The sequence below is a fragment of the Oratosquilla oratoria genome, chromosome 14 (genome assembly GCF_046742065.1).
Source record: "Oratosquilla oratoria isolate Oo_2021 chromosome 14, ASM4674206v1, whole genome shotgun sequence".
Taxonomy (NCBI): Eukaryota; Metazoa; Arthropoda; class Malacostraca; order Stomatopoda; family Squillidae; genus Oratosquilla; species Oratosquilla oratoria.
In genome coordinates this window covers 40,307,551-40,333,554 of record NC_134790.1, presented here as the reverse complement: position 1 = coordinate 40,333,554, position 26,004 = coordinate 40,307,551, and the positions used below count along the sequence as shown (strand labels likewise).

The 26,004-nt window shown below is 40.1% G+C and overlaps 1 protein-coding gene across 4 annotated transcripts in view; it reads right to left on the bottom strand.

The window, feature by feature from the left end:
• Positions 1-4,679: 4,679 nt before the first annotated feature.
• The window catches only part of LOC143032847 (uncharacterized), a 30,869-nt gene continuing 9,544 nt past the window's right edge, over positions 4,680-26,004 (bottom strand). Inside the window, exons 2-4 of one of the 4 annotated variants that reach the window (XM_076198007.1) lie at positions 15,063-15,157; positions 14,060-14,106; positions 4,680-5,715 (exon numbers count right to left, since the gene is read on the bottom strand). In XM_076198007.1, the coding sequence (XP_076054122.1) occupies positions 4,747-5,685 (939 nt within the window). In that variant the 5' untranslated portion in view covers positions 5,686-5,715; positions 14,060-14,106; positions 15,063-15,157 and the 3' untranslated portion in view covers positions 4,680-4,746. Of the gene's footprint in view, positions 5,716-14,059; positions 14,107-15,062; positions 15,158-23,648; positions 24,999-26,004 lie in introns of those variants that run through there. The other 3 variants (XM_076198008.1, XM_076198009.1, XR_012967145.1) reach the window with 3 other exon arrangements.

The window sequence follows — 26,004 nt, the reverse complement described above, 5'->3', positions numbered from 1 at the left end:
AGAAAAGGTAAAAGGTGCAGATGGAGAGATGATAATGGAAGAGAAGGCAGTAAGAGAAAGATGGGCAGAGTATTTTAGTGAATTGCTAAATGTGAAGGATAGGGAGGGAAAGGTAGTTGCAGTGGGAACATTAAGAAAATGACCATGATGAGTGAGTAAAATGGAGGAGAAATAAGGAAAGATGAGGTGAAGGCAGTTGTTAAGATGATGAGAGCAGGTAAGGCACCTGGGTTGGATGGATGTCATGCAGAATGTCTGAAAAAAGGAGGTATAGTAATGGTGGACTGGCTGGTAAGGTTGTTTAATGTTTGTTTAGGATAGGGTAGAGGACTGGAGGAGTGTCTGGATAGTTCCACTTTACAAGGGAAAAGGGGACAAGTGTGAGTGCAATAGTTTCAGAGGGATCAATTTAAGTGTAGTTGGGAAGGCTTATGGGAGGGTCTTGATTGAGAGGATTAGGAGAGGAGCAGAGGGAGTAATTGGTGAGGAATAGTGTGGGTTTAGGACAAGTAGGGGTTGCAGATATGTGAGAAAGCTATAGGAAAAGGGAAGTATGTTTTTTGGGCCTTTATGGATTTGGAAAAGGCTTATCACAAGGTAGACAGGAAGGCACTGTGGGAGGTATTACAGGTATATGGGATAGGAGGAAAGCTTTTAGGAGCTGTCAAGAGTTATGCACATAGGTTTATGCAAGGTTATGCACATGGGTAAAAATAACAGTAAGTAAAATACAAGTTATTTGGAAATTCATAAACAAAAGTGGATGGTGAAAAGGATCTCGGCATAATTATCAGTAATGATCTCAAATCATCTTCACAGTGTATTTCAGCCTCTGAGAAAGCGAATAAGATTCTAGGACTGATGCGTGATCTTTTGACTTCAAAAGTCCATCTCTCATTAACAAGCTATATAAATCATTAGTTCATCCACATTTGGAATATGCTGTTTCCGTATGATCATCGAATCTCATTAAAGACATTGATAGATTGGAAAAAGTACAACAGCGAGCCACAAAACTGATTCCAAATATAAAAAATAAATCATACAAAAATTGACTAAAACATATGAATGTTTTCCCTAAAATGCATAGACTCACAGGTGACTTAATACAGGTCTTTAAGATTCTAAAGGGGATCAACATCAAAAGTGAATTTTTTTTTACACTGAATGAGAATCTGACAAGAAATAATGGTCTCAAACTGTCAGGAAATAGATTTAATGTGGAAGTGGGTACAAATAAATTTGCCAACCATGTAGTAAGTAAATGGAATAAACTTCTGCAGAGGCAGTGCAATGTAGTTCAATGTGAAGCTTTAAGATTTTTTTAGATAAGCATCTAAGCAAGATGCTGTAATGAATGCCATTTGTTTTATATTATTTTTGTTTAATATTTGCTTTTCATTTATTATTATTTGTCAATTTATTATTTACTATTTACTGGCTTGTTTATCATCTAACTATACCTATGCATTTATTTTATTTTTTATTTATATTATTATAATTTTTATTTTATTCTATTTTATTATTTTTTTTTTTTTATTTATCATGCTCCGCCTTTATAATCCTTTGTAGTAGAGTGTGTATTAGGATTAGAAATGGAGAGAGCGAGTGGTTTGAGGTAAAGGTGGGACTTTGTCAGGGATGTGTTATGTTGCCCTGGCTGTTCAATTTATACATGGATAAGGTGGTGCGAGAAGTAAATGCAAGGGTAGTGGGTTAGGGACTGGAGATGGTTAAAAAAAAATGGAGAAAAGTGGGAGATAAGCCAGCTGTTGTTTGTGGATGACACTGCTCTTACAGCAGGATCAGAGGAGGGATTGAGGAAGTTAGTGACAGAGTTTGGGAGGGTATGTGAAAGAAGGAAGTTGAAGATAAATGTGGGTAAATGTAAGGTGATGAGATGTACAAGGGGAAAAAATGGCAGCAGACTGGAATTGAATATTAGGGGAGAGAGACTGGAGGAAGTGGGTAGTTTTAGGTACTTGGGTGTAAATGTGGCAGGAAAGAGAGGACTTGAGGTGGAGTTAGAATGTAGATTGAGGGAAGCGAGTAAATGCCTTGGGGGATTAAAAAGTGTAATGAGAAATAGACATTTGGCAATAAATGCTAAGAGGAGATTGTATGAAGGAGTCATTGTGCCAACAGCAGTGTATGGGATAGAAACATGGAACATAAGAAAGGAAGAGAAGAGTTTGAATGTGTTTGAGATGAGGTGCCCGGGAAGTATGATAGGGGTTACTAGGCTGGATAGAGTGAGAAATGAGATGAGGAGGAGAACAGGGGTGGAAAGGGAGTTAGGAGATAGGATTGATGATAGAATATTGGGATGTTTTGGACACATGGAAAGAATGAGTGAAGAAAGACTAGTAAAAGAGGTTTGGAAGGCAGAGGTGGAAGGAGTGAACATGAGGAGTCGACATAGGATGAGATGAATGGATGGGGTAAAAGGGGCTTTGGGAAAGAGGGGAATGTCTGGTAAGGAAGCATGGGAGAGGATAGAAGATAAGGGTGAATGGAGAATGGTTGTATATGGATGATGTTGTGATGCATGAGTTGGAATGGGTGGGGGATGGTGGGTGAGGGAGTATGTGTGAGAAATAATTTGACGCAGCCCGAGGGGATTTCTCCCCATCTTCTCCTTTTGTGCATGAGGGGAGAGGGGGGCGGGTTTGTTGTTTTAATGAAGTGGCCTTGCTGTGGATGTACTGTCTTGTGACACTGCTTCTGACTCAGGGCAGTGGGTGAAATGCAGGGATGACCTGTCATCCAGGAGGTGCCAAGATAAGAGGGTGGAGGGGAGTGGAGTATGATAGGGATGGAATGGGTGGGAGTGGTTTTTATACCTTTATTTTTTTGGCTACCTCCCTTAAAAGGGGAAAAAAGTCTGGTATATGTATGTATATACAAATCTCCACAGGTACCATCTCACATTGGCCTCCCTAGCACAAAACAAGCTGACAAAGAATCTCAATAGTCAGCACCCACCAATTCCAACACCCTCATCCTGCTGCCAGCACTCCTGTCGTCAGGGACCAACATGCAACAAATCATCTAAATATAATTTAGCCCCACACATATCCATGGCTATCCTTGTATCCATGTAACAGACATTTTGAAAGGAAACTAGTGGACTAAGAATAGGACATTCTTGTCTCACACATAGCTACTTTATGCCATGAAATGAACACCCTCTCATCTGACAATACTACATATACTACTAGAATGTCCATCTTACATAAATGTTGGATGATAAAACACCAATACCTCAATCATCCTTCCACAACTTCCTATTATATATATATATATATATATATATATATATATATATATATATATACACTACAAACACCCTTGACAAATTAGAATAATTTATAATAATAATAATAAAATAATAATATATATATAATAATATAATATAATAAAATAATAATTAGAATAATTCTCATTTCTCATTCTATCCAGCCTAGTAACCCCTATCATCCATTTATGATTTTTTTCACCTGTGTGAAATACATGCTAACACATGGAAGTGCCACATTATTGTCCATAAAGATAGAAATGCTGATAAACCAGTGACCATAATAACAGTGGTTTGAGGAGGCAGGTGAGAGAGTAGGTGGTTGTTACAAAATTGTATATGTGAGACAATTTATTGCATGGGCTGGTGGGAGAGTAATTTGTCATGAGATGGCCCAGTCTAAGGCAAAAATGCCCTGTTCTTAGACATACTACTGTAGTGCCGTTTCAAAATGTGTTAATTGAATTTAGGACAGCCATTTTTGTATGTGGGGGGCTTGATTATTCTATAAGTTTGTTAGGTTGTTCTAGGTGCTTTCACCACATGTTTAGCATTGCAGACCACAGTAGTCAATGTCATACGGACTTTAGTGACAATTCTAAGGACCAAAGTCACATATCTTTTTATGATTGAAAACTAATCTCCATTCAAAAAATGCTGATCACTTTCTTCTATCCTTCCACTCTACTAGCCTCTATATATCTCTCTTTCACTACCTCTGTTATGCTACCTTTCCAACATAACATCTCCAAAGATGGAAGTGCTGATTGCCAACAATAAAATACAAATACCATGTGAGTTTACACATACATTTTCAGAAAGCCCAAAACAGGAATCATAGCTTTACAAATAGCACACTTGAATTTTCTCCCATGTTTCTGTATGCACATGATCATTTAAAGTGCCAGACCTGGAAAATGAGGCTTCACCATAAGTAAATTTGTATGGTTTCTCGTGTCAATTCTCACTTTTCAGATCACAAGACCCAGAAAATGAAGCTTTATAAAGAAACATTTATATGGTTTTCTCCATATATATGGCTTTCTCCATATATATGGCTTTCAGATAACACAATAACGCTTCAGATTTTTCCCATGTGACTACAGTATTCATATGGTTGTTCACATGACCAGACTTAGAAAATCAAGCTACTGCATACACCTATGAGACTGTGCAAGTTCTTATATGCATTTTCAAAACACCAGATTGAGGAAATGAATAAAGAAAGGAAATTTAATAAATTTCTCACCAGTGTGAATAGTGTGAATCCTAATATGGCTCTCCTAACAACCAGGCACAGAAAATTAATTCTAAAATCAAGTGCATTCATATGACTTTTTCCATGTTCTCATAAAATACAAGGAAAATAAAGGTTCACAAAGATTTTTATCTTCTCACATTTCTTAAAATTTTTAGACACAGAAAACAAGGCCATATGTACAGTATGACTATGAATTTTCTCCGCTATGAGTTTCCACATGGCTTTCCAGTGTACCTGGTTCAGAAAATGACAATTCACTTGGGGTACTTTTATGATTTTTGTCACCTGTGTGAGTTCTCATGTGTATTTTCAGACCACCAGATTGGGAAAATGAAGCAACACAAAGACTGCATTTATACGGCTTCTCGCCTGTATGCGTCCGTATGTGACTTTTTAGACTACACGAGAGAGAAAATTTAGCTCCACAAAGAGTACATTCATAAGGCTTTTCGCCTGTATGAATTCTTGTATGATTTTTTAGATGACCGGACACGGAAAACGAAGCTTCACAAAGCGTACATTTGTACGGCTTTTCTCCTGTGTGGGTCCTGATGTGATTTTTGAGATTATGTAACTGAGAAAATGAAGCTAAACAAAGCGTACATTTGTGAGGCTTTTCTCCTGTGTGGGTCCTCATGTGTCCTTTCAAAGCGCCTAACCAAGAAAACGAAGCTTTACAAATTGTGCATTCGTGAGGCTTTTCGCCTGTGTGAATTCTGATATGTTTTTTCAAATAATGTGACTGAGAAAATGAGGCTTCGCAAAGAGAACATTTGTGAGGCTTTTCTCCTGTATGGGTCCTTATGTGACTTTTCAGATGACCCGACTGAGAAAATGAAGCTTCGCAAATAGTACATTTATGTGGCCGTTCCCCTGTGTGAGTTCTCATGTGACTTTTCAGGCTACCAGACACAGAAAATGAAGATTTACAAAGAGTACATTCATAAGGCTTTTCTCCTGTGTGTGTCCTCATGTGACTTTTCAGCGTACTATGTTCGGAAAAAGAAGATTTACAAAGAGTACATTCGTAAGGCTTTTCTCCTGTGTGAGTCCTCATGTGACTTTTCAGAGTATCTGGACGAGAATATGAAGATTTACAAAGAGTGCATTTATGTGGCTTTTCCATTTTGGGTTTTCATGCGTCCTTTTCGAGTACCTGAAAAAAGAAAATGAAGTTTCATAAAGAGTACTTTTATGTGGTTTCTATGCATGATCACATACAACTTTCCCTATAGAAAAAAAAAAAATGCTTCACAAATTGTTCATCAAAGAAGCTTTTCTCATGTGTGATTTTTTAGAGTACCTGAAAAAAGAAAATGAAGTTTCATAAAGAGTACTTTTATGTGGTTTCTATGCATGATCACATACAACTTTTCCCTATAGAAGAAAAAAAAAATGCTTCACAAATTGTTCATCAAAGAAGCTTTTCTCATGTGTGATTTTTTAGAGTACCTGAAAAAGAAAATGAAGTTTCATAAAGAGTACTTTTATGTGGTCTCTATGCATGATCACATACAACTTTCCCTATAGAAGAATAAAAAATGCTTCACAAATTGTTCATCAAAGAAGCTTTTCTCATGTGTGATTTATTAGAGCACCAGCCATGGGAAATAAAGAATACGAGTATATTCATAAGGTTTTCTCCTTGTAAAAAATATAAATCTTACAAATAGTACATTCATGAAGCTCTCCTTTTTATCAGTTTTACAATGAATACATCTATAATTTTTCCTAATGCATGAACTCATACATGTCTTTCCAAATTATCAGACTGGGAAAACTAATTCATAAAAATAGTACATATATAAGACTCCCCCCCCCCCCTGTATGGGTTTTCAGAACTTTTCAGAATACCTGACATCAGAAAATTACATTCTATAAGCAATATATCCATGAGGCTTTTAAAAGTACCAAGCAAAGAAAATGAAGATTCACAAAGAATGCATGTATGAGGCTTTTCCAATGTATTTTTATATGACTTTTCTGATAACCAGACCCCTATGTGTACACTTTCATCAAGGTTTTCAGATGACCAAATATTGAAAATTAAGTAAATGAAGTATTCCCTAGGCTACATTTATGAGGTTTTTTCCCCAGCACAAATTCACATGCCTATTCTAATTATTACACTATGAAAGTGAACTTTAAAATAAATACATCTATGAGGACTTTTCAATATAAGCTCTCATACCTTTTTAGAATATGACAATGTGAAACTGAAATTTCACAAAAATTTGCTTACAAAGCCATTCCTATATGTCTTTGTTTGGCTTCTTAGAATATCAGACTGGAAATTTATTTTTAAGCTACATTCAACAGGTTTCTCCATCAGAGTTCATGTATGATTTTTCAAATCACAAGACTGCAAAAAATAACATTTCACAAAATGTGTATTTGTGAATCTTTTTTTATGTAACTTCTTTGAAGCTTCTTGAGTACAATGATGAGGGTTTTTCAGTTTTCAATCATCTTGTGTGAGTTTTTGCACAGCTTTTCAGACTACCACTCAGAAAGTGAAGCTCAACAAAGAGTACATTTAAAAGGTCTCTTCCCCTATGAGCTTTCATGCAGCTTTCTAAAAGAATTGGTGAAATAAAACTTCAGAGTAAATTAATGAGGTTTTTCCCCAACATGAACTCTCATATGACTTTTCAGATTACCAGACTTGGAAAAGGAAGTCTCACAAAAAGAGTACACTTGTGCTTTCTCACCAGTATATAATCTCGGAAATTTCCAAATTACTACTTGAAGGGAATGAAGCTTCAAATTTAGTAGCTTAACAGGCTTCTTTCATGTGTGAGGTTGTACACGCCACCAATCAAAATAAAATAAAAAACATAGCTACACAAGAGATCTGAAGAAAAACAGTTTTCCACATAGTGGTGGACACTTGGAACAAACTGGACAATGAAATAGTGTGCACAACAACCATTCATGAGTTTAAGAGCAAGCTAGACACTGCGAGACACAAAGGCGGGACACCACGAGCATAGCACCCCTTCACGCAAAATACAACTAGGTAAATACATGTACAACTGTGTAATTTCTTATATTCAAGAGTCAAAATGCTGCCTCAAATTACTGGCCTGAAAATATGAAGGCCAACAAAGGGAGAAAGAAAAAAAATCTTCTAATATCAAAAAGGATTACAAAGGTGGAGCATGCCAACAGGAGACCTTTTGGTCCATAACTAGGTCGGATGCAAAAAAGTATATATATATGATAATGATACAAAAATAAATAAAAATTACAATAATATAAATAATAATAAATAAAATACATAAATGCATAGGTATAGTTAAATAATGGGTCTTTTAATGTGTGTGGATGTGGTACAGATGAGAGTAAAAGGGAAGAGATAGGTAGTATGTTTGTGAGAAGATGGATGTGTTGGCTTTGAGTGAAACTAAGATGAAAGGGAAGGGCGAGTGCAAGTTTGGGAGTGTAAGTAGGAGGTTATCAGGAGTGAAGAGAGGGCGAGGGAGGGAAGGGGTGGCCATACCAGTAAGTGAAGAGATAGGTAAACGTGTAGTGGAGTGGAAGGAGGTTTCCTCAAGGATAATGTGGATGAAGGTGAATTTGGGAAAGGAGATGTGGGTTTTTGTAAGTGCATATGGGCCTGGCAGTGAGAAGAACGTAGAAGAAAGGGAGGCTTTTTGGATAGATTTAAATGAGTGCATAGAGGATTTAGGGAGAAATATCAATGTAATAGTACTGGGAGACCTTAATGCTAGGGTAGGAAATGATCCAATTGATGGAATGGTTGGGAAATGTGGAGTTCCAGGAAAGAATCATAGTGGAGAGTTGATTGTGGAAATGTGTCTAGAAAGAGAGTTGATGATAGCAAATACAGTGTTTTGGAAGAAAGTCAAGCATAAGTACACATGGGAGAGGGTGGTGGAGGGAAGAGTGGTAGATAGAGCATTAACGGACTATGTAGTGGTAAATAGGATTATCATAGGAAGAGTTAAGGATGTACATGTGCTAAAGGGAGAGGGTGGGGGAATATCAGATGATTTTTTGGTGGAAGGTAAGTTGAGAGTGGAGGATAGATGGAGGAAGAGGAAAGGGACAAAAGGTAGGGAGGTGCTTAGAGTGAACTCTTTAAATGAAGAGGAAAAGGAGAAGGAGTACAAGAAGAAGCTGAAGGAGTGGGAGGGAGTGAAGGATAGAATAGAGCTAGGTGTGGAGGAGGAATGGGGATGGTTCAAGGAGGGAGTCACAAAGTGTGCAAAGATGGTGTGTGGAACAAGAAGGACAGGAGGAAATAGAAGGAAGGGTAGTGAATGGTGGGATGAGGAAACAAAGAAGGTTGTAGATGAGAAGAAGCGAGCTTTCACAGATTGGTTACAAAATAGGACGAGGGAGTCATATGAGAGGTACAAAGAAAAGAAAAGAGAAGTAAAGCAAAAGGTAAAGGAGGCAAAGAGGAGAGCAGATGAGAAATTGGGTAAGAGTATGACAGAAAATTTTGAAAGTAATAAAAAGATGTTTTGGAAAGAAATCAAGAGAGGAAGAGGAGGTGAATCAAGTAGAGAAGAAAAGGTAAAAGGTGCAGATGGAGAGATGATAATGGAAGAGAGGGCAGTAAGGGGGAGATGGGCAGATTATTTTAGGGAGTTGCTAAATGTGAAGGATAGGGAGGGAAAGATAGCTGCAGTGGGAAATGCTAAGAAAATGACCATGATGAGTGAGGAAAATGGAGAAGAAATAGGGAAGGATGAAGTGAAGGCAGTTCTGGATGGATGCCATGCAGAATATCTAAAAAAGGAGGTACAGTGATGGTGGACTGGCTGGTGAGGTTATTTAATGTTTGCTGGAGAGAGGGTAGAGTGCCGGAGGACTGGAGGAGTGCCTGTATAGTTCCACTTTACAAGGGAAAAGGGGACAAGTGTGAATGTAGTAGTTTCAGAGGGATTAGCTTGTTAAGTGTAGTTGGGAAGGCTTATGGGGGGATCTTGATTGAGAGGATTAGGAGAGGAACAGAGGGAGTAATTGGTGAGGAACAGTGTGGATTTAGGATGGGTAGAGGTTGTGTAGATCAGATTTTTGTGGTAAGACAGATATGTGAGAAAGCTATAGGAAAGGGGAAGGATGTTTTTTGGGCCTTTATGGACCTGGAAAAGGCTTATGACAGGGTAGACAGAAAGGCACTGTGGGAGGTTTTGTGGATATATGGGATAGGAGGAAAGCTTCTAGGAGCTGTCAAGAGTTTTTATGAGAGTAGTAGAGCTTGTGTCAGGATTAGAAATGGAGAGAGTGAGTGGTTCGAGGTAAAGGTGGGACATTGTCAAGGATGCGTTATGTCGCCCTGGCAGTTCAACTTATACATGGATGGGGTAGTGCGAGAGGTAAATGCAAGGGTAGTGGGTCAGGGATTGGAGATGGTTAAAGAAAATGGAGAAAAGTGGGAGGTGAGCCAGCTGTTGTTTGTGGACGACACTGCGCTTGTGGCAGGTTTGGAGGAGGGATTGAGGAAGTTGGTGACAGAGTTTGGGAGAGTGTGTGATAGAAGAAAGCTGAAGATAAATGTGGATAAAAGTAACGTGATGAGATGTACAAGGGGTGAAAGTGGCAGTAGTATGGAAGTGAGCATTAAGGGAGAGCGACTGGAGGAAGTGATAGCTTTAGATACTTAAGTGCAAATGTGGCAGGAAAAGGTGGAGGTAGAATGTAGATTGAGAGAAGCGAGTAAATGCCTTGGTGGATTAAAAAGTGTAATGAGGAATAAACATTTTGGAATGGATGCTAAGAGGAGACTATATGAAGGAGTGATTGTGCCAACAGCACTGTATGGGGCAGAAACATGGAACATAAGAGGGGAAGAGAGAAGGAGTTTGAATGTGTTTGAGATGAGGTGTCTGAGAAGTATGATGGGGGTTACTAGGCTGGATATAGTGAGGTAAATAATAAATAATAATAAATTGACAGATAAATAATAAATGAAAATCAAGCAAATAATAAACAGACAAAGAATAACAAACAAATAAACAAATAATATAAAATAAATGATAGTCATTACAGCATCTTGATTAGATGCTTATCTAAACGAATCTTAAAGCTTCAAACTGATTTACCTTGCACTGCCTCTGCAGGAAATCTATTCCATTCATTAACTACATGGTTGGCGTTGTTTCAACCCACTTCTAAATCAAATCTATTTCCTGATAGTTTAAGACCATTATTTCTTGGATTTTCATTCAGTGTGAAAATTTTGTCACTTTTGATGTTGTCAATCCCCTTTAGAATTCTAAAGACCTGTATCAAGTCACCTGTGAGTCGACTCTTTTTTAGGGAAAACAGATTCACATGTTTTAGTCAATTTTTGTATGATTTTTTTATATTTGGAATCAGTTTTGTGGCTCACCATTGTTCTTTTTCCAATTTGTCAATGTCTGTAATGAGATTCGGTGACCATACAGAAACAGCATATTCCAAATGTGGACGCACTGACGGATTATATAGCATGTTAATGAGGGTTGGACTTTTGGGGTCAAAAGATTGTACAATCAGTCCTAGAATGTTATTTGCTTTCTCAGAGGTTGAAATACACTACTTAGATGATTTGGTGACCATACAGAAACAGCATATTCTAAATGTGGACGAACTAACAGTTTATATAGCTTGTTAATGAGAGTTGGACTTTTGAAGTCGAAAGATCATGCAATCAGTCCTAGAATCTTACTTGCTTTCTCAGAGGCTGAAATACACTGTGAAGATGATTTGAGATCATTACTGATAATTACACCAAGATCCTTTTCACTATCCACTTTTGTTAACAAATTTCCAAATAACTTGTATTGTATTTACTGTTACTTTTACCTATGTGCATAACCTTTCATAAACCTATGTGCATAGCTCTTGACAGCTCCTAAAAGCTTTCCTCCTATCCCTATAGCTTTCTCACATATCTGTCTTACCACAAAAATCTGATCTATGCAACCTGTCCTAAACCCACACTGTTCCTCACCAATTACTCCCTCTGTTCCTCTCCTAATCCTCTCAATCAAGAGGGTTTTCTTGCCATGTTTCCCATAGTAACCCTAAGAGTTCGGGCTTTGCAGATGGCTTCCTGTTCTTTTTGCGAAGTTGTCGGTCTAATATGCCCCAGAGGTGTTCAATAGGGTTCATATCCGGGGACTGACTTGGCCATGGAAGTTTCCTGATCACATTTTAGCTCAACCAATTTTGTATTGCTTGAGCAGTGTGACAAGGAGTTCCATCTTCAATAAATAGGAAGAAATTTTTACTCATTCTACCACTGGAGAATATTGGAAATGAGTCCTTCCTTTCCTACAGAAACATATTTGCCTGAATTGATGTTTCCTTGACACTCCACAAGCTCTGATTGACCATCATTCCAAATTATACCCCACAACATTATTGAAATGCCCCCATGTTTCACTGTTGACTGCAGTCTTTTGAGGTCAAGCTCTTGACTACAGAGTCTCCAGACCCACACTCTTCCACTGTCAGAAAATAATGCAAATCATGACTCATTAGAGAAAATGACAGTGCTCCAAATGGCCACAGGTCTCTCCACCATCTCAACAGCCCAATCTTTTCTGTGCTTAATATTGGCTGGATGAAGGAGTGGTTTCCTTCTTGCAGCTCTGCCATAGTAACCCAGCTTGTGGAGATACCTGACAGCTGTTCTGGGACTGACATCAGCTTATGCTGCTATGTCAGAGGCCTTGCAATGTGGATCCTCTTCAACATTTCTTTTGACAAGATGCAAGGTTCTTTCTGAGGGCCCGTGCTGACCTGAATGAGGTTTTGTGCCCTTCTTGCCCTCTCTGGTGAATTGTACAATCACTCTATTAACATTAGAAAGGGGGTACTGACAGATTTTCAGATATTTTGCATTGACCAATTCCACCTTCATGTTGACCCACAATACGGCCTCGCTGAAATTCAGATAGGTCTACTGCTCCTTTGGTTTGTGGCATGCTTGATTAATCTTGTATGTAATCTGAAACATAAATCTAGGTAAATATAACATATTAGGTAAATCTGGATAACATTAAGCACTGAATAAGAGCAGAAATGCATTTTTCTTGTTGCTATTCAATTCTGTCATGTCTGTGTATATGGGATAGGAGGAAAGCTGTTAAGAGCAGTCAAGAGTATTTATGAGAGTAGTAGAGCATGTGTAAGGATTAGAAATGGAGAGAGTGAGTGGTTTGAGGTAAAGGTGGGACTTCATCAGGGGTGTGTTATGTCACCCTGGCTGTTCAACTTATAGATGGATGGGGTGGTGCAAGAGGTAAATGCAAGGGTAGTGGGTCAGGGATTGGTGATGGTTAAAGAAAATGGAGAAAAGTGGGAGATAAGCCAGCTGTAGTTTGTGGACAACACTGTGCTTTTAGCAGGATCATAGGAGGGATTGAGGAAGTTAATGACATAGTTTGGGAAGGTGTGCAAAAGAAGGAAGTTGACAATAAATGTGGGTAAAAGGTGATCAGATGTACAAGGGGAGAAAGTGGCAGCAGACTGGAAGTGAGTATTAAGGGAGAGAGACTGGAAGAAGTAGATAGTTTTAGGTACTTGGGTGCGAATGTGGCAGGAAAAGGAGTGGAGGTGGAGGTAGAATGTAGATTGAGAGGAAGTGAGTAAATGCCTTGGGGGATTAAAAAGTGTAATGAGAAATAGACATTTGGCAATAAATGCTAAGAGGAGATTGTATGAAGGAATGATTGTGCTGACAGCACTCTACAGGGCAGAAACATGGAACATAAGAGAGGAAGAGAGGAGGAGTTTGAATGTGTTTGAGATGAGGTGCCTGAGAAGTATGATAGGGATTACTAGGCTGGATAGAGTGAGAAATGAGGAGGTGAGGAGGAGAATGGGGGGTGAAAAGGGAGTTGGGAGACAGGGTTGATGAAAGAGTATTGGGATGGTTTGGACACATGGAGAGAATGAGTGAAGAAAAAATAGTAAAAAAGGTGTGGAAGGCAGAGGTGAAAGGAGTGAACATAAGGGGTTGACCTAGGATGAGATGAATGGATGGGTTAAAGGGGCTTTGGGAAAGAGGGGAATGTCTGTTGAGGAAGGATGGGAGAGGACAGAAGACAGGGGTGAATGGAGAATTGTTGTATATGGATGATGCTGTGATGCATGAGGTGGAATGGGTGGGGGATGGGGGGTGAGGGAGTATGTGTGAGAAATGATTTGATGCAGCCCAAAAGGATATCTCCCATCTTTTCTGCATGAGAGGATGGAGAGGGGGGTCACCGATTTAATGAAGCGGCCTTGCTGTGGATGTGCTGTGTCTTGTGACACTGCTTCTGACCCAGGGCAGTGGGCGAGATGTATGTATATGTATGTTTTTAGGTATATGAAAAAAAAAAATCTAAACAGAATTAAGCTACATAAAGTTTCTTACTTTGACGAACATACTACACTGTTTATATGTCACAAAAAATAGTAATAATAATAATACAAATAAATAAATAAATAAACAAACTTGAAATTGTAAGACTATTTCTTCTATTACATACCTTATTTATACTATGGAAAAATTTCTTTTCAAGGACAAAACTGCAATCTGAAGAAAAGAAATCCACAGATAACATATGCATTACTTGATAATGGCTTAAATTTTTTTAGTTACTTTGCAAAATAAAAAATACACAACTTTTTTTTAACACATCATGTTATGCTTTAAAATTTTGATTGATATGAACAATTTCTACACATATAACCCTCTACTGACTTGCTGGATAAATGTTTAATGAAGTGCTTATTTATGATATTGTATGACAGAATTTTGTTTTGTGTTGTTCCAACTGCCTTGACATGCACTATTTTATTTCTTTACAAGTGATTTCCCCACTTCAGTTCCAAAGTATAACACCAAAGCTCTCACCTAGGTAGATAATTACTGAACAACCTATCACGATGGGATGGATCGGTAGGATTGAATGCTCTTATATAGAACTGTGTATCTAATATTTTCATATACTGCTCTTAGGGAAAGATTCTGATCTGTAAGCAGATGTTCTATTGGGGTGGTTTTAATGCATCCCGTCTTGCATACAACTGTGTATCTATCATAATCATGTGTTGCTGTATGTGGAGGACTTTGGTTTCTGTTTGTGGATGTCCATTTGGGGTGGTTCTAGTATATCCAGTTATTGTTCTTAATGTTTTGTTTTATGTAGTTTGAAGGGTTTTCCTTGACAAACAACACAAAAAGTATTAAGAATAATAATGTCTATATACCAAAAGTCTTCTTTTGGTAGTTTGTGACCACATTCCAAGATGGGTCACACCAGAGCCTTGAACAGCTGGGCAAGAGGTCCTCAGTCAGGTGGTCATAGGATCTGTGTATCATGCCCACATCCCTGTTAGCTTTTCCAGTGAGCCTACATGATCTCTGAAGCTGAGGCCATCACCTACAAGAACACCCAAGTCCTTTACTGATTCCATCAATGCTAGCATAATAGTTGCAAACTCCCCCTCAATGTCCTTTTCCTTAATCCAAGACTTGCAGGAACCTACCTTTAAAACATTGTATTTTTGAGGATGAAAGTGAAGAAACCATGAGTTGGACCACTCCTGCAGGTGTGACAAATCTTGCTGAGGAGTGTCAGTGGCTGTGGGTGAAAATCTTGGTATATCAGAAAAAATAGGACTTCATTTACCAAATTATAAGGCAAATAATCTATACACATAGGAAAAACAACCAGCTCCAAAACACTACTTTGAGAAACATCACCAATAACCCTGGCCTCACTTGATTCTACTCAATGCACCACAACTCTGGCTCTGTTTAGTCAGGGAGTCAACAATACATGCAAGGCCCTTCCCCTTGACTCCCTGAGTCTCAATTACATTTAATCTGTGTGGCACACTGTCAAAAGTCTTCTGGAAATCAAGGTAGATGGCATCTACTGAACCACCTACATCTAGAACACTAGTCTGGTTGTCTAGGACCTTCAACTGCATGATACATGACTGGCCTCCAACAAAACTATGTTGTTTTACAGTAATGAGACTTATTCTCTAGGTGGTTTGTCATGCTCTCCCTTGCAATCATTTCTATCACTTTACAAATGACACCAATGAGACTAGCCAGTTTATAACTATTTGGAGACAGTCTACTACCCTTTTGGATGATAAGGGTAACAGAAACTCCAAACCAATTATTGAGAATTTTCCCTTCTTCCAGAGAGCAACTAAACAGTATGGTGACAGGGTGAGCCAAGTCAGCTGCTACTTTGATCATTAATATTGAGTGAATGGTATCAGGACCTGCTGTTTTCCCAGGATGCAAACCAGACAATAGTTTTCTGACCTTCTCTTCAGAAATCTACTAATCCTGAATGTTAGTTGCATGCCAGAATTCCTGGGAGGTCACCAGATGGTTTATCAGTGAAACCCCTTTAAAAGAAGGAGTTGAGGAGGTCTACTTTCTCAACTTTCTCAACCACTTTCAGGTAAGAATAAATGTACAAAGCAAGAGTTTAAAAAAGAGTAAATGAAGGAACTTGGAGAGTTAGGTCGTAGGTGCATGTGACGTTACGTGCAAGGATGTCACATGCACCAACCCACATGACAAATTGACCCTCATCATATACTACAAAAACACAAAAGTCTCTAACCTTACAATGAGAAATAATATGACTAAATATAACTCTCTCCTCAAACAGACTAATGTGGTGTACCAATTCACTTGCCCCAAAGAAGGCTGCAAACTTCTCCCCAATGCTACCTATATTGGTGTTACCACTACTTCTGTGAGCAGGAGACTCACAATGCATGCCCGTAAAGGAAGTATACGCAAACACATGATACAAACACACAACAAAACTCCAAACAGACAAGATTTAGTTAACAATACAAAAATACTTAATGCAACAACAAGAAACTACACATCTTGGAAAGAGTAAATTACACAATACACCCCTATCATTAATATACAGATGGACTGAGTTAGTACTTTACAACTACATAGTGATGCTGTGTGGCAACAAAGACCAAACATCTGGCTACAGTGATCTGATGTCCAGCTACATCCTGCTGAAGTGAAGATCTCACCTCCGTCCAGTACCTGATGCCTAGCTACGACCTAACTCTCCAAGTTCCTTCATTTACTGTTATTTAAACTCCTGGTTTGTAAATTTATTCTTACTTACTTGAAGATGGTTGTATGATTCAACCGAAAGCTCGTAATTTAAATTTTGTGTAATGTTTTTCATTATGATAACACCATGGATCTCGGAAGCCTTGTGTTTGACCTCCCTTCAAAAAATTGAGAAAATCACTAAGAAGATAGTGTATATTGAATTAGCTCTGGTCTTCAATGAAACGTATTTATATATATATATATATATATATATATATATATATATATATATATATATATATATATATATATATATATACATATATATATACAGACGTTCCTCTATTTACATTCATTCATTTTACATTTTTTCGATTTTATGTTTGAACTGACTGTAAAAAAAGAAAAATTGTAAAAAAAAAATTGTGAGTAAATTTTTGAGTTTAGCGCGCTCTCCGTAGTACGAGACATTCAAACGATACACATGACGCTGCATCCATTGTTTACATGGCACAAACGACAGACTGAACATGCCCTGCCTCCTCCTCCTTCTCACTTTATGTTGCTTGAATTTAATTTATTTGAAATTAATGTTATTATTTTACAATGTAATGTTTATAACTAATGATTTAGGGGTGTTTTATAAGATACGGTAATAGAATTTATGGATGTATAGTACAGTATGAATGGTCATACATTACTGGAACGTACAGTAACAACTTACGTTCATTTTCACATTAAGTTCGGCAGTTTGGAATGTAACTAAAACGTAAGTTGAGGAGCGTCTGTATATATATATATATATATATATATATATATATATTGCAAAAATAATCACAAAAAACATGCGACTAAATGATCATGCAGAAACCAGAGAAATTAAAGTTTGGAATACTAAACGTTTTCTTCTTTTTTAATCAGAAGACATTATGGCTATTTACTTTTTAAAACATATTTTCTCCAAGAGATTTCTTGTTAACCTGAATAAATCTGATTTTGTTCCAATCAGAAATCACTTGTTTTGTATTCATCCCCCTACCCCTTATCTAAACAGTAAGTTAGAAAATTAGGGTTTTGGGTGAGGGAAAGGAGAAATCAAGTGATTTCTGATAACAGAAACATTGAAATAAGCAAGAAAATAATCAGAAACTGTTTCTTTGCCTTAACCCTTAAACTGTAAGTTTTCACTTGTACATACATATACATACATATACCAAGGCTTTTTCCCCCTTACAAGGGAGGTAGCCAAAAAGGAAAAGGCATAAAATCATTCCCACCCATTCCATCCCTGAATACACTCCACACCCCTCCACCCTCCCTCTCATCTTAGCACCTCCTGGATGATGGGTCATCCTTGCACCTTGTCCACTGCCCTGGGTCAGAAGCAGTGTCGCAAGACACAGCACATCCACAGCAAGGCCGCTTCATTAAATCGGCGACCCCACCCTCTCAGTCCCCCCATGCATAAAGGAGAAGACGGGGAGAAATCCCTTTGGGCTGCATCAAAATTTGCTCACACATACTACTTCACCCCCCATCCCCCCACCCATTCCACCTCATGCATCACAACATCATCCATATACAACCATTCTCCATTCACCCCTGTCTTCTGTCCTCTCCCGTCCTTCCTCAACAGACATTCCCCTCTTCCTCAAAGCCCCCTTCACCCCATCCATCCACCTCATCCTAGGACATCCCCTCATGTTCACTCCCTCCACATCTGCCTTCCATACCTCTTTTACTAGTCTTTCTTCACTCATTCTTTCCATGTGTCCAAACCATCCCAATACTCTTTCATCAACCCTATCTCCCAACCCCCTTTCCACCCGTTCTCCTCCTCACCTCCTCATTTCTCACTTTATCCAGCCTAGTAACCCCCATCATACTTCTCAGACACCTCATCTCAAACACATTCAAACTCCTTCTCTCTTCCTCTCTTATGTTCCATGTTTCTGCCCCATACAGTGCTGTTGGTACAATCACTCCTTCATATAGTCTCCTCTTAGCATCCATTCCCAAATGTCTATTCCTTATTACACTTTTTAATCCACCAAGGCATTTACTCGCTTCTCTCAATCTACATTCTACCTCCACCTTCACTCCACCTTTTCCTACCACATTTGCACCCAAGTATCTAAAACTATCCACTTGCTCCAGTCGCTCTCCCTTAATGCTCACTTCCAGACTACTGCCACTTTCACCCCTTGTACATCTCATCACCTTACTTTTACCCACATTTATCTTCAGCTTTCTTCTATCACACACTCTCCCAAACTCTGTCACCAACTTCCTCAATCCCTCCTCTGATCCTGCCACAAGCGCAGTGTTGTCCACAAACAACAGCTGGCTCACCTCCCACTTTTCTCCATTTTCTTTAACCATCTCCAATCCCTGACCCACTACCCTTGCATTTACCTCTTGCACCACCCCATCCATGTATAAGTTGAACTGCCAGGGCGACATAACACATCCTTGACGAAGTCCCACCTTTACCTCGAACCACTCACTCTCTCCATTTCTAATCCTGACACAAGCTCTACTACTCTCATAAAAACTCTTGACAGCTCCTAGAAGCTTTCCTCCTATCCCATATATCCTCAAAACCTCCCACAGTGCCTTTCTGTCTACCCTGTCGTAAGCCTTTTCCAGGTCCATAAAGGCCCAAAAAACATCCTTCCCCTTTCCTATAGCTTTCTCACATATCTGTCTTACCACAAAAATCTGATCTACACAACCTCTACCCGTCCTAAATCCACACTGTTCCTCACCAATTACTCCCTCTGTTCCTCTCCTAATACTCTCAATCAAGATCCTCCCATAAGCCTTCCCAACTACACTTAACAAGCTAATCCCTCTGAAAACTACTACATTCACACTTGTCCCCTTTTCCTTTGTAAAGTGGAACTATACAGGCACTCCTCCAGTCCTCCGGCACTCTACCCTCTCTCCAGCAAACATTAAATAACCTCACCAGCCAGTTCACCATCACTGTACCTCCTTTTTTTAGACATTCTGCATGGCATCCATCCAGACCAGGTGCCTTACCTGCTTTCATCATCTTAACAACTGCCTTCACTTCATCCTTCCTTATTTCTCCTCCATTTTTCTCACTCATCACAGTCATTTTCTTAGCATTTCCCACTGCAGCTATCTTTCCCTCCCTATCCTCCTTCACATTTAGCAACTCCCTAAAATATTCTGCCCATCTTCCCCTCACTGCCTTCTCTTCCATTATCATCTCTCCATCTGCACCTTTTACCTTTTCTTCTCTACTTGATTTGCCTCCTCTTCCTCTCTTAATTTCTTTACAAAACATCTTTTTATTACTTTCAAAATTTTCTGTCATACTCTTACCCCATTTCACATCTGCTCTCCTCTTTGCCTCCTTTACCTTTTGCTTTACTTCTCTTTTCTTTTCTTTGTACCTCTCATATGACTCCCTCGTCCTATTTTGTAACCAATCTGTGAAAGCTCGCTTCTTCTCTTCTACAACCTTCTTTGTTTCCTCATCCCACCATTCACTACCCTTTCTTCTATTTCCTCCTGTCTTTCTTGTTCCACACACCATCTTTGCACACTTTGTGACTCCCTCCTTGAACCATCCCCATTCCTCCTCCACACCTAGCTCTACTCTATCCTTCACTCCTCCTTCAGCTTCTTCTTGTACTCCTTCTCCTTTTCCTCTTCATTTAAAGAGTTCACTCTAAGCACCTCCCTACCTTTTGTCCCTTTCCTCTTCCTCCATCTATCCTCCACTCTCAACTTACATTCCACCAAAAAATTATCTGATATTCCCCCACCCTCTCCCCTTAGCACATGTACATCCTTAACTCTTCCTATCATAATCCTATTTACCACTACATAGTCCATTAATGCTCTATCTACCACCCTTCCCTCCACCACCCTCTCCCATGTGTACTTATGCTTGACTTTCTTCCGAAACACTGTATTTGCTATCATCAACTCTCTTTCTAGACACATTTCCACCATCAACTCTCCACTACGATTCTTTCCTGGAACTCCACATTTCCCAACCACTCCATCAATTGGATCATTTTCTACCCTAGCATTAAGGTATGCACTCATTTAAATCTATCCAAAAAGCCTCCCTTTCCTCTACGCTCTTCTCACTGCCAGGCCCATATGTACTTACAAAAACCCACATCTCCTTTCCCAGTTTCACCTTCATCCACATTATCCTTGAGGAAACCTCCTTCCACTCCACTACACGTTTATCTATCTCTTCACTTACTAGTATGGCCACCCCTTCCCTCCCTCGCCCTCTCTTCACTCCTGATAACCTCCCACTTACACTCCCAAACTTACACTCGCCCTTCCCTTTCAGCTTAGTTTCACTCAAAGCCAACACAATTAAAAGACCCAAACCTTAGGGTGCTGGTCGGAAAACTCCCAGACCCTCTTATGCCTTTGCTTTTTCTTTTAATAATGTCCCCTGTGGGGCTACAAGGAGAAGGATGCCTAGTCCCAATCCCCGTCCCTTTCTTCTCGCCTCTTACGATCCAAGTGGAATTACTTGGTGGCAGTATTCTTTCCCCCCACCACAGGGAAGGTAGGCGAAAAAGGAAATGAATATTCAGAGAAATTGTACAGGACAGTAACAAGGGGCTGGGGGACAGCATAACGGAGGGACAGTCGTAGTATAAAAGTGTCATCATTTCTCTATGAACAGTTTTCCTCTGTCACAGCCAAAACGATGTGTGACTCTGGTCCGTAGGGGCGCCCCATATAGACCCTAAAGTATCAACTGCATGCCACTTTGCCACAATAACATGCAGCCAATACCCCAGATGGGGGCCAATACCCCAGACGGGGGCCAATACCCCAAACAGGAAAACCTGGACCAAACTATGCGTGTCTCACTGGTGAGACAGATTTAGTTTCTAATTTGTGTGCCACAAACTTTTGATTGCAGGTGTTTCTAAACTTCACCAGATGTCTCTGCTTGTGACCCACATATGCCCAAGGCTACTGGCCAAATGTGGGATGCATACTAGTGTACCAAAAGTTGCATGTCTTCACAAAATCACCAGTGGTTTCCAACAAGTCCACATGGTTATGAAAACCACATCTGCTAACCACATCAAATGCTAACTAAAGGCATGTACTTTCTATTAGTAATATTTTAGGTGCTGTATGGTGAAGGTTGTTTATTTATATTTTGTGAATTATTCTAACAGGAAAGACCAGGTGGGCTTGTGAACACATGCAACCTAACTTATTATGTGGTGCATGATACCTAGCTGAGGTGGGGGTGGGAGTGGGGGTTGCCCCTTGGAACTCCTCCACTGAGTGGGTTGTGTATTACCTAGCTGGGGGATGGGGTGTGTGTGGGAGGGGGGGGGAGCCCCATGGAACCCCTTAGTAGGGTGCAGTGCATATGGGTGAATCACCCCATACTCAACAGTTGGGCATTTGTTACTTAGACAAGAGGTTTCAATCCCTCCCCTGTCCAACCTAGTGGGGTGCATATTACTTAGAAAAGGAGGAGTACAAGAAGCTGAGAGAGGAGTGGGAGGGAGTGAAGGATAGAGTAGACCTAGGAGAGGAGGAGGAATATGGATGGTTCAAGGAGGCAGTCACAAGGTGTGCAATGTTGGTGTGTGGAACAAGGAGGAATGGAGGAAATAGAAGGAAGGGTAGCAAGTGGTGGGATGAGGAGGCCAACAAGGTTGTAGAAGAGAGGAAGCCAGCATTCACAGATTGATTACAAAATAAGACAAGATAATCATATGAGAGGTACAAAGAAAAGAGAGAAGTAAAGCATAAGAAAAGGGAAGCAAAGAGAGCAGATATGAAATGGGGTAAGAATATGACAGAAAATTTTGAAAGTAAGAAAAGATGTTTTAGAAAGAAATTAAGAGAGGAAGAAGAGGCAAATCAAGTAGAGAAGAAAAGGTAAAAGGTGCAGATGGAGAGATGATAATGGAAGGAACAGTAGTAAGAGGAAGATGGGCAGAGTATTTTAGGGAGTTGTTAAATATGAAGGAGTATGGGGAAGGAAAGGTTGTTGCAGTGGAAAGCGCTAAGAGAATGACAGTAATGAGTGAGGAAAATGGAGAAATAAGGAAAGATGAGGTGAGAGCAGTTGTTAAAATGATGAGGCAGGTAAGGCACCTGGGATCAATGGGTGTCATGCACTGTCTAAGAAAAAAAAAAAAAAAAGGGAGGTACAGTGATGGTGACCTGGCTGATGAGGTTGTTTAATGTCTGTTTAAAAGAGCGTAGAGTGCTGGAGAACTGGAGGAGTGCCTGTATAGTTCCACTTTACAAGGGAAAAGGGGACATGTGTGAGTGTAGTAGTTTTAGAGGATTCAGTTTGTCAAGTGTAGTTGGGAAGGCTTATGGGAGGGTTTTGATTGAGAGGATTAGGAGGAACAGAGGGACTAATTGGTGAGGAACAGTGTGGGTTTAGGACAGGTAGATGTTGCATGGATCAGATTTTTGTGGTAAGACAGATATATGAGAAAGATTTAGGAAAAGGTAAGGATGTTTTCTGGGCTTTTATGGATTTGGAAAAGGCTTATGACAGGGTAGACAGGAAGGCACTGTGGGAGGTATTGTAGATATATGGGATAGGAGGAAAACTGTTAAGAGCAGTCAAGAGTTTTTACAAGAGTAGTAGAGCTTGTGTTAGAATCAGAAATAGAGTGAGTGGTTTGAGGTAAAGGTGGGACTTTGTCAGGGATGTGTTATGTCACCTTGGCTGTTCAATCTATACATAGATAGGGTGGTGCAAGAGGTAAATGCAAGGGTAATGGGCTGGGGATTGGAGATGGTTAAAGAAAATGGAGAAGAGTGGGAGATAAGACAGTAGTTTGCTGACAACACTGTGCTTGTGGCAGGATCAAAGGAGGGATTAAGGAAGTTTGTGACAGAGTTTGGATGATGTGTGAAAGAAGGAAATTGAAGATAAATGTGGATAAAAGTAGGTGGTGTGATGTACAAGGGGAGAGTGTGACAGCAAATTGGAAGTGAATATTAAGGGAGAGAGACTGGAGGAAGTGGATAGTTTTAGATATTTGGGTGTGAATGGGACAGGAAAGGGAGGAGTGGAAGTAGAATGAAGATTGAGAGAAGGAAGTAAATGCCTTGGGGGATTAAAAAGTGTAATAAGAAGTAGACATTTGGGAATAGATGCTAAGAGGAGATTGTATGAGGTAGTGATTGTGCCAACAGCACTGCATGGGGTAGAAACATGGAACATAAGAGGGGAAGAGAGGAGGAGTTTGAATGTGTTTGAGATGAGGTGCCTGAAAAGTACAATAGAGGTTCCTAGGTTGGATAGAGTAAGAAATGAGGAGGTGAGGAAGAGAGTGGGGGTGGAAAGGGAGTTGGGAGATATGGTTGATGGAAGAGTATTGGGATGATTTGGACACATGTTTTGGTTTTAATAAATTTATTATGCCCGTGGGCGGCAAACAATAGTACATTTATTATAGTATTGTATTAGAGGACATGTCATATATTACATATATTCTTTAAATACATACATACATACATATAGCAAGGCTTTTTCCCCCTTACTAGGGAGATAGCCAAAAAGGAAAAGGCATAAAATCATTCCCACCCATTCCATCCCTGAAAACACTCCACACCCCTCCACCCTCCCTCCCATGGACGGAGGGATGGGGGGTGAGGTAGTGTGTGTGAGCAAAATTTTGACGCAGCCCGAAGGGATTTCTCCCCGTCCTCTCCTTTATATGGGGGGACGGAGAGGGGGGGGTCGCTGATTTAATGAAGCGGCCTTGCTGTGGATGTGCTGTGTCTTGCGACACTGCTTCTGACCCAGGGCAGTGGACAGGGTGCAGGGATGACCCGTCATCTAGGAGGTGCTAATTCTTTAAATGGAGACATAATATAATAATCATTCAGGATCCCCCGAAATGGGGATGGCGAGATAGTAGTACTATATAAGTGTTACATACAATCATCATGCCTTGTCTCTGGGGAATATTGTCTGTCACCATGGGTCATTGGAGATAATAATTTTAAGGGTGTTCGCGTTAGGACGGTTATACAGCCTGCACGGTGATCACTGTGGCACATCATCCGTCTGGGAGCCTTGTGACATAGGTTGATTCCCAAGTCTGAGCCGAGTACTGACAACATTGTGCCTCCGTATCATGGTCTTGCGTCGGCGTTACTTGTGGCGTTTGGGTAGGAGGTGGTTGTATGGGGATATCGGTAGTCCGTTCCGCATCTTTTCGGTGTGTTGACATGGCATGAGTGGCTGCGTGTACTCGTATCTTGTTTTAAGGCATGATAGAGTGAGCATTGCGCGTGACGTCCATGACGTAGGTATAGGCTGCCTTGGTAAGATGGTCCACCGTTTAATAAATTCATTGCTTCTGAGGGCGACAAACAATAGTATATTAGTTATAGTATTATGTGAAGAGATACAAAAGGAGGTATGGTTGGATTTAACAATCAAAATTCCCCAAAATGGGGGTGGCGAGCTAGGAGTGTATCTAAATTATCGTCACTAAGTAAATATTTACATACAGTTATAACGTCTTGTCTCTGTGGAATACTGTCTGTCACAATGGGGCATTGGAGACAGTAATGTTCAAGGGTGTTGGCATTAGGGCGGTTACACAGCCTGCATGATGAGTAATGTGGCATATCTTTCGCCTGGGATATTTGCCACACAGGTCGATATCCGAGTCTGAGCCGAGCACTGACAACATTGTGTCTCCGTACCATGGGTCCGCGTCGGCGATATTTGTGGCGGCTGGGTAGGAAGTGGTTGTGGTGTTGTATGGAGACACTGGTGGCTTGTTCCGCATCCCTTCGGCGTGTTATTATGGTGTGAGTGGCTGCGTGTATTCTGTTTTTGAGGCATGTGAGAGAGGGTACTATGCGTTCGTTGTCTAAGACGAAGGCACAAGCTGCTTTGGCAAGACGGTCCACCGTGTCGTTGCAAGCAAGGTCGACGTGAGAAGGCACCCATATGAAAGATATGGCCATAGATGCTTCGTGAGCAATGGCGAGTTGGGTCAGTATGGCCTATACAACACGATAGTAGTTGGGTCTGGGTGAGGAGAGGGCGTGTAGAGCTGGTTGGGAGTCACAAACGATCACACCATTTACGTTACAGTCTATAAGATATGTTACTGCGTCGAGGATTCCGTGTAGCTCACAAAACGTGGAGCTTGATGTGACAGGTAACCTGCGGCCAATCCATCCAGCTTCCACAGGTGGCTGTAAGGTGGGTGAGTACATGGCACACGCTGCTCTTCCATCAGCCTGTACTGAGCCATCAACGTAGATGACATGCGCTGCGGGGATCTTTGAGGATACGCTGTCGATGGTCTCTAGTGCTAGTTGCTTTTGAAGTGCAGGAAGGTCATCTTT